An 8,478-nucleotide genomic window follows, 5' to 3' on the forward strand; every position below is an offset into this window, starting at 1 on the left:
CCTCATATTTATGACCATTGCAGTGTCCCGGGGTCACGTCATCCCCTTTTGCGACCTTCAGACAAGCAAAGTCAATGGGGGGGGGAGCCAGATTAGCTTAACAACCGGGATACTAACTTAACTGCAGTGATTCATTTAACAACTGTGGCAAGAAAGGTCATAAAACTCACTTAATTCTCTCGCTTAGCAACAAAAATTTTAGCTTCGGGTGTGGTCGTAAGTTGAGCACTACCTGTAGAATCACAATCGATTGCATTTAAATCAACGGCTTTGTTGGATGCTGCTGCTCGACCGTCTTTAAAAGTTTGCCTAGAAGACACCTAAAAGTTAATATTAAAAGGATGCCAAAGTGCCCTTCCTGTCCGTGTAATTCATTTATTTGGAAACTTATGTAGTGATGCCTTCCATATCTTACTGATCATTTTCTCCTCCAGATTTCAAAAGGCTTGATTCGAGAAATCCAAAGTCAGAGAAGAGCGTAAACTGCTTCTGCAGCTGTGCAAACATGAAGCTGTTTAACTGGTTACAGGAAAGTGGAGCCTGCAAAGATATGTGGGGCATCAGTGTGTGTGTGTGTTAATGAAAGAAAAATAATCTGGGATTTGCATTTGATAATTATTGTTTTGGGGAAGGGACTGGGACGAAGATGGCGTGTTCTCTTTGTGTTTTATATTCAATCACCCAAGTTCACCGTCTTTACACGGTGAACTTCACATTCAGTAGAGTTTCAGATGACCGGAAACTTTATCCACAATCTCAGCTGGTCCAGGTCCAATGCCCAAGACAGTCCGGGAGCCTGGAGCAATTTGTGTACGGCCGGCATCTTGGATTAAGCTCACAGTCAAGCCAAGCGTTTTGGCCTCGTTTAAGAGCTGAATGAGAGTCTCCTCGTCGGGCGCCTTGAGGACCATCTTCGGTTGTCCACAATATTCCCACTGCTTCAAAAGTTCTGGATTTCGGTGGTGGACTTGCTTATAGGCGGAAACGGCGGCGTGGGCACACTGGGCAGCCACTTTGCCCTTGCCCATCTTCAGGTCATTCCTGACTACGATCACCATCTTGAATTCTCCGTACTCGCCCATGATATTGGCTTCGTTGCCCAGCTCGTTGGCCATCATAGTCAATCTGGATTTGGCTGGCCGGAAGAGCCGAGCTCGTATGCTCCAGCCCAAGCATACTCCACAGGTGACACCGGCAATTAGGCCAAAAACCCCAGGCTTAGCCAGGTAATCCATAATGCATCTGGAGAACAAGGAGAAAAGCAATGGTCGGGACATTTTAGGAAAACTTTGAGTTCTGGCCTTCATGATCACAAACCTATTTTGTGCTTGGAGAGACCAGGAGTCCTTGACTTACAACAGTTCATTTAGTAAGCATTCGAAGTTACAACAGCACTGTTAAAAACTTGACTTATGACCGTTTTTCACACTGACAACTGTTGCAGCATCCCCCTGGCCAGGTGATCAAAATTCAGACACGTGGCAACTGGCTTGTATTTATGATGGTTGAAGTGTCCTAAGATCCTTCTGAGAAGCAAAGTCAGTGGGGAAACCAGATTCAATTAACAACCGTGTTACTAACTTAACAACTGCAGTGATTCACTTAACAACTGTGGCAAGAAAGAGGATACGATGGGGCAAAATTCACTTAACTGTCTTCGCTTAGTAACAGAAATTTTGGGCTCAACGGTTCTCGTAATTTGAGGACTACCCGTTCATGCATTTAACTTTAAGAATACTAACAGAACATGCAATGCTGATATACTGGTTTGGCAGAACTCTCTTGAAAATGCAGATGACAACCTATTGGAATTCAGCCTTAAACTGATGTCCACAGAAGACAGTCCCATAATATTTACAAATATTCTTACTTCCTTGAAAGTCTTTGGTTAAAATATTACGTTTTATTCATGCTAGTAAAGATTTGAAAAGTACTCAATTCTGAGGGGCCTTTGATGTTTTCATTTTAACCCTGAACTCAAAATATGTCTCTATCAGTATTCTAAATAACTTGCAATTATGCATAAAGTCCTCCACTAACCACTGTTTCTTTAGTGACTAAAAGCACTGGTCCTCGCACTTATGACCATTGCAGTACCCACATGGTCATGCGATCAAAATTTGGGCATTTGGCAACTAACACATATTTATAATGATTGCAGTGTCCCAGGGTCATGTGATTGCCGTTTCTGACCTTCCTAGGCAGCAAAATCAATGGGGGAAGCCTGATCTGCTTGATGACTGCATGATTCACTTAACAACCATGGCAAAAAAGACAGAAAACTGGGCACGATTCAGTTAAAAACCACCTTACTTAGGAACAGAAATTCTGGTCCCAATTGTGGTCGTATGTCAAGGACTACCTGTTGCAGTGTCCCAGGATCGTGTGATCCCATTTTGTGACCTTCTGACAAGCAAAGTCAAGGGGGGGAAAAGCAAGATTCACTCAACAACCGTGTTACTAATTTAAGAACTGAAGTGATTCCCTTAATAAATGCAGCGAGGAAAGTCATAAAACGGGGCAAAACTCACTCAGCTAATGTCTCATTTAGCAACATAAATTTTGGGCTCGATTGTGGTCATAAGTCATACTACCCGTATGTTGGGCTAAACATACTACCTGTATTTTTATTTGCTCCGCTCTTATACCTAAGCACAGACGAGACCTTTTTCCCTTTCCAGCTGGCATCCTGGTAGGGAGGCAGGGACCAGCCCCAAGTCACCTCCCGAGCCTTGGCAGTTGAAGGGGAAGCGGGGCCTAGGCCTCGCCACCCCCAACGCTGCTCCCCACTGAATCCCATCCCAGTTTCCCTTGTGGGTGATCCATTTCTGGAGGCTTTTAAGAAAAGTCTGGATAGCCCAGGGGTCTTCAAACTTGGCCCTTTTATGACTTGTGGACTTCAACTCCCAGAATTCCTCAGCCAGGCACGCCTGGCTGAGGAATTCTGGGAGTTGAAGTCCACAAGTCATAAAAGGGCCAAGTTTGAAGACCCCTGGGATAGCCCTTTGATTGAAATGGTACAGGGCAGTATTTCTCAACCGTGGCCGTTTGAAGGTGGGTGGACTTCAACTCCCAGAATTCCCCAGCCAGCAAAGGTCCATCACTGGAGGTGGCTGGCTGGGGGATTCTGGGAGTTGAAGTCCACCCACCTTCAAATGGCCAAAGTTGATACACTGGTATAGGATCTCCTCCTCGAGTAGGGGGTTGGACTAGAAGACCTCTAAGGCCCCTTCCAACTCGTTGTTCTTGTTATTATGCAAAGAAGCCCCTTCAAAAGGCGGCAGGCCGTTCCATTCCTCTGTACCGCCCCCCCCACCTCTTTTTTTTTTTCGGCCCACCTTCTTTCCCTCCGACTCCTGGCTGTCTCTCAGCCTCCGCCGACGTCACGCTCCCAGACGTCACAAAAACACCCCAGCCAATCACGGCGCGGCGCGTGCCGAAGTGGAATGCCAACTCCCGCGATGGGCGGAGCGGCGAGAGACAGCTCGACCAATCGCCTTTCCGCTTTCCCTATAGAGCGGCGCCTCGCTCGTGGCCGGACCCCCCCACCCCCACCCTATTCCCCGCCGCCATTTCCCTCCCCCACCCCCCATCCTCAGTGGGCCCGGCCGTGCTGGGGCGGCCCTCATTAGGATGAAGGGGCGAAATCAGGAGTGGGGAGTCCTGGGAGTTTAGGACATCTTACTTTTTTTTTTCTTCTTCTTCTTCTTCTTCTCCCCGCTTCAACGTTTCAACTCGCCAGGTGGCAGAAAACCGGAAAGGGGGGCCGGGCTTCCGGCTAACGAGGCCCGGAAGTGACGCCCCGTCGCCTCTTGTTGGATGGGCGGGGCTGAGGAGCCGACCCATCCCTCACTTCCGGGTTGGCCCTAGTCCAGGAGGCCGAGCCGGAGGAGGAGCCGCTCGCAGCCGTAGCGGCGGCCGCGCTAGCAGCCCCAGCAGCAGCAGCAGGAGCGGCGGCACAGCGGTCGGACGCAGCTGAGGAACCCCGCGCGTATGTCCGTCCCTGAGCTGACGTAAGTAGCGGCGAGGCCTGGAGGGGAGTCGGGGCCTGCCTACGGGTCCCCGGCAGGGCCACAAAAGGGTGAACGACCCCCGAGGACAGAAGGAGCCCTCCGCGGAAGGGTCCCCGCTTTCCTCCGTTCTCTTTCCCCCGCAGGCTCCATAATCCCCGGCTGTGGAGCGAGGGTCCTCTCCCCTCCCTGCCTGCCTGCCTGCCTGCCTGGGAGCAGCCGAAGCCCCTCCACGTGGCCCTCCGAGGAGCCGGCCAGGCTGCTCCCGCATCCTGCCGGCTGTCTCTGTCTGCCCAGACCCCCGCCCCGAATCGGTCTCTCCCGATGGGTGGCCTCGCGCCCCTCCCGACTGCAGGCACCCACCAGATTTCAGGTTCCGGAGAGGAGCTAGAAAAAAGGGACCTTGGAGGTCATCTAGTCCGACCCGGGACCCGTTTCAGACAAGCAGGAGAAATTATACCATTTCAGACAAGTGGCTGTCCAGTCTCTCCTTAAAAGCCTCCAGTGATGGAGCAGCCACAACTTCTGGTGGCCAGCTGTTCCTTGTTTCGTTCCAAACCTAGCGGGTTAATGAAAAGGCCCTTGAAGAGTGTATTGAGCCCAAAGATTGACAGGGCAAGTGGGACAGCAGGGAAATGCTGGAGGGGGTTGTGTGTGTGTGTGTGTGGGGGGGTGTCTGTCCCGATGAGACTGAGTATACCGTGGACAAGGAGAGAAGCCACCGGGAATTAAGGAGAAACTTCCTAACAGTGAGGACAATTAACCAGTGGAACAGCTTGCCACCAGAAATCATGGTGGTCTTTAAGGAGAAGACTGGATAGCCACATGTCTGAAACAGTATAGGGTCTCCTGCTGGAGCAGGGGGCTGGACTAGAAGACCTCCAAGGCCCCTTCCAGCTCAGAGCCTAATTAGGGCAGAACTAGGAATGGGCTCCTCTCGGTTGGTGTAAAAGAAGCAGATCTAGTTGGAAGGAAGGCTGTAAAGGACCACCTCCACATTGGTAGGGATAATTATAGGAAAGAAATCCTTACATTCTCCGCCATTCAGTTAGAACTGGAGAAGCTTCTTGGATGAGAAGCGAAAAGTCTTCAAGGAAAAACCAAGAAAGTCCAGTTGCCTTTTAAAAAAGCACCTTTGGGACAACCGTGACTTGGATGACAGAGTCTTGATAGATGTGTGTGGGGGGGGGGAAGCAGTAGGTTTGGATTTTTAAATGGTGGGATGCCTTTGTTTGAAAATTTTAGCATGCATCTCTCTTGAGGTCCTGCTAGCTCAAAACTAATGGTTAGTTCTGTGACTGAGCTTTTGCAAGAACCAAGGAGTAGAGATGTGTGTATTGTGACCTTGTATTTCATTCTCCACCTCTGTGCTTGCTTCGGTCCGAATTGAAGCTCCTTCTGGCTTTTTCCAATAAAAAATATATTACATTTTAATTTTGTTTCTCTAGTTCAGTGTTGGCAATCCCTAGGAAATGGGTTAAAACAGGTTTCAGAGGAAGATGAGCAGCTGTCTTCTATCTTTCCCTAACAATTGAAGGGTTAGTTCAGATAGAGCGTTTCATCCCTTTAGGATCTTCACACCAGATAATTTTCTTCCCTTTACTCCCCCTAGTGTCTATATTTAGCACTGATGAAGCCAAATTGATATTTTGCAACCTGCTTTCTAAGAAAAACATTTTCCTAAAAATGGGCGAGATTGCAGATTTGGGATCAGTTTGTATCCAAAGTATGTTAGATATGTGATGGCTAAAACTGGACTTTCAGACATTGCCTAGTCATTTGTGATAGGCAAGATTTGACAATGCACTTCGCAGTGGGTTTAGGGTTTCCTGCCTGAGCGGGGGGGGTTGGACTAGATGACCTCTAAAGGTCCCTTCCAACTTTATTATTATTGTTATTGGTGATCTTTTATTCCTGTTCGTATTAACAGTTTTAGAATTCTGAAGGATCATAATTGTAAAACTCGCTTGCGGAACTTTGGGAGATGGGTCAAAAGAAATAGGTCAAGAGAACTAAGAAGCGTAGTCTGAAAACTTGAGATAGTATTCTTATTGTTGGATGACAGTAAATCCTTACTAATGGTTCTGCTTTGTAGTTTGAAGTATATCACAACTGCTGGAAATTTATGGAGTTTTTGAAAGCTGAATTGCTCTCGGGTGTTCAAAGTCTCACTCCAGCTTCTCAAAAATTCTGTGCGCGTATGTATTTTCATGTCAAACAAAGTTCACCTGTTTCTTACTTCTGAGCTTGTTATTTATTGAAGCTTTTCATTTTTTTAAATTTCTACTTAATTTCTACAAAATCTAAATTTCGATTGCTGCTGAATTGTGCAATAGGTAACTAAGATTTAGTTCAGCCCTCGTACTGGACATAGATAAACCTGCTTGCTGATTCATACATTGTGCTAAGGAACAAGATAATTTTTATGAGTTAAGACCTAAAGTGGCTTAGCAGAGGAGTAAATGCTGTACACGTCAGCCTTTGATGCTCATTTCACAGTTCTCTGAATTGTGCCACTAGAATTCAGTGGTGCAATTTTTTCCCCTCATTCTGGGAATAACAGTATTCCCCTTAACTCCTCCTCAAAAACTAAAACCAAGGTTCATGTGTACTCCAGCAACATCACTGAATCACTAAGACGGGGGTCTTCAAACCTGGCCCTTTTATGACTTGCGGACTTCAACTCCCAGAATTCCTCAGCGAGGCACAAGTCATAAAAGGGCCAAGTTTGAAGAGCCCTGCACTTACAGATAATCCACAATTGAGCCCCATATTTTGGTTGCTAAGAAATATGATTATTAAGTAAATTTTGTGACTTTTATGACCACAGATGTTAAGTGAATCATTGCAGAGGTTAAGTTAGTAACCCCAGCTGTTAAGTGAATCTGGCTTCCCCATTGACTTTGCTTGTCAGAAGGTCGCAAAAGATGATCACATGACCCCAGGACCCTGCAACGCTCATAAATATGAACCAGTTGCCAATCATCTGAATTTTGACCACGTGATTATGGAGATGCTGCAACGGTCGTAAATGTAAAAAACATTGACTCGTGGACTTCAACTCCCAGAATTCCTGAGCCAGCATGGTTCAGCATGGAAACCTCTCCATTTCCCCTCAGCATGGCTGGCTCAGGAATTCTGGGAGTTGAAGTCCACGAGTCATAAAAGAACCAAGATTGCCTACCCCTGATCTAGACTGATTCTTCTTTTTTATTGATATAGATTTTATTAGTTTTTATAGGGTTAGGAATAAGGTGGGGTCGGGGTTGGGGTTTTTCCAAATAACATTTTCAATATTTAGCAAACAGCATAATGTCTGGGTTCATGTATTATCAAACGATAGTAGATATAGTTAATTATAAACAATATGTTAATTAATCACTCAATAGCCGCCTTCTTGCTAGACTGATTCTTCTTTTCACCGCTCTCCCTGACTCTGCCATTCCTCCTCCTGCAGCTAAGACATTAAAATAGCCAAAATCTGCTCCGATAGATAAGAAATATGTGAACTAATGTGGGGAGTTTGAGAAATGGCATCTGAAATTCTAGGAGTCAGAACACTAATTAGGTCACCTTTCCCAAAATTCAATGTTGGTTGTTGTTCCCCAGTAATGCTGGCTTGTTCTGAAGGACTATTGAGTTTTTTTCCCCTGATATTATAAGAATACTGTTTTCTGCTCTTAAAGAATTGCTCACAAATACTCTTATGATAGGACTTGCCATATAATAATAATAATAATAATAATAATAATAATAAAAAGTTGGAAGGGACCTTGGAGGTCATCTAGTCCAACCTCCTGCTCAGGCAGGAAACTCTATACCAGGGATACGCAACCATGGCTCTTTTATGACTCGTAGACGTCAACTCCCAGAATTCCTGAGCCAGCCATGCTGAGGGGAAAGGGAGAGGTTTCCATGCTGAGCCATGCCGGCTCAGGAATTCTGAGAGTTGAAGTCCACGAGTCATAAAAGAGCCAGGGTTTCCTGTCCTACCCTATTTCAGACAAATGGTTGTCCAATCTCTTCTTAAAAACTTCCAGTGTTGGAGCATTCACAGCTTCTGGAAGCAGGTTGTTCCGCTGATTAATTGTTCTCACTGTCAGGAAGTTTCTCCTTAGTTCTAGGTTGCTTCTCTCCTTGATTAGTTTCCATCCGTGGCTTCTTGTCCTGCCTTCAAGGGCCTTGGAAAATAGATTGACTCCCTCTTCTTTGTGGCAGCCCCTGAGATATTGGAACACTGCTATCATGTACCCCCTCGTCCTTCTCTTCATTAAACTAGACATGAAAATAGTTTGGGCCAAATCTTTGTTGATTCTACACACTCTGTCCCATTGTGTAAACAGATGAGTAGATGTATGGTATATTTGTGTCATTGTTTGACTTCTGTTAACCATATTGCTTAATATGAAGAAATATTTAAAAAGTAGCTTTGGATAGTCCTCGACTTATGACCACAATTGAGCCCAAA

General features: G+C 46.1%; 1 protein-coding gene across 1 annotated transcript; it reads right to left on the minus strand.

Annotated features, from left to right (window-relative positions):
• Positions 1-360: 360 nt before the first annotated feature.
• On the minus strand, positions 361-3,355 carry PTRH2 (peptidyl-tRNA hydrolase 2). Its single transcript, XM_015831947.1, has 2 exons — positions 3,339-3,355; positions 361-1,242 (listed from the first exon to the last, which is right to left on the minus strand). Exon 2 carries the CDS (start codon positions 1,233-1,235, stop codon positions 717-719), a length of 519 nt encoding a protein of 172 aa, XP_015687433.1. The 5' UTR covers positions 1,236-1,242; positions 3,339-3,355; the 3' UTR covers positions 361-716.
• Between the last annotated feature and the right edge of the window lie 5,123 nt (positions 3,356-8,478).

Source organism: Protobothrops mucrosquamatus, unplaced genomic scaffold (genome assembly GCF_001527695.2).
Source record: "Protobothrops mucrosquamatus isolate PMUCROS unplaced genomic scaffold, P.Mucros_1.0 scaffold_291, whole genome shotgun sequence".
In the NCBI taxonomy this organism is placed as follows: Eukaryota; Metazoa; Chordata; class Lepidosauria; order Squamata; family Viperidae; genus Protobothrops; species Protobothrops mucrosquamatus.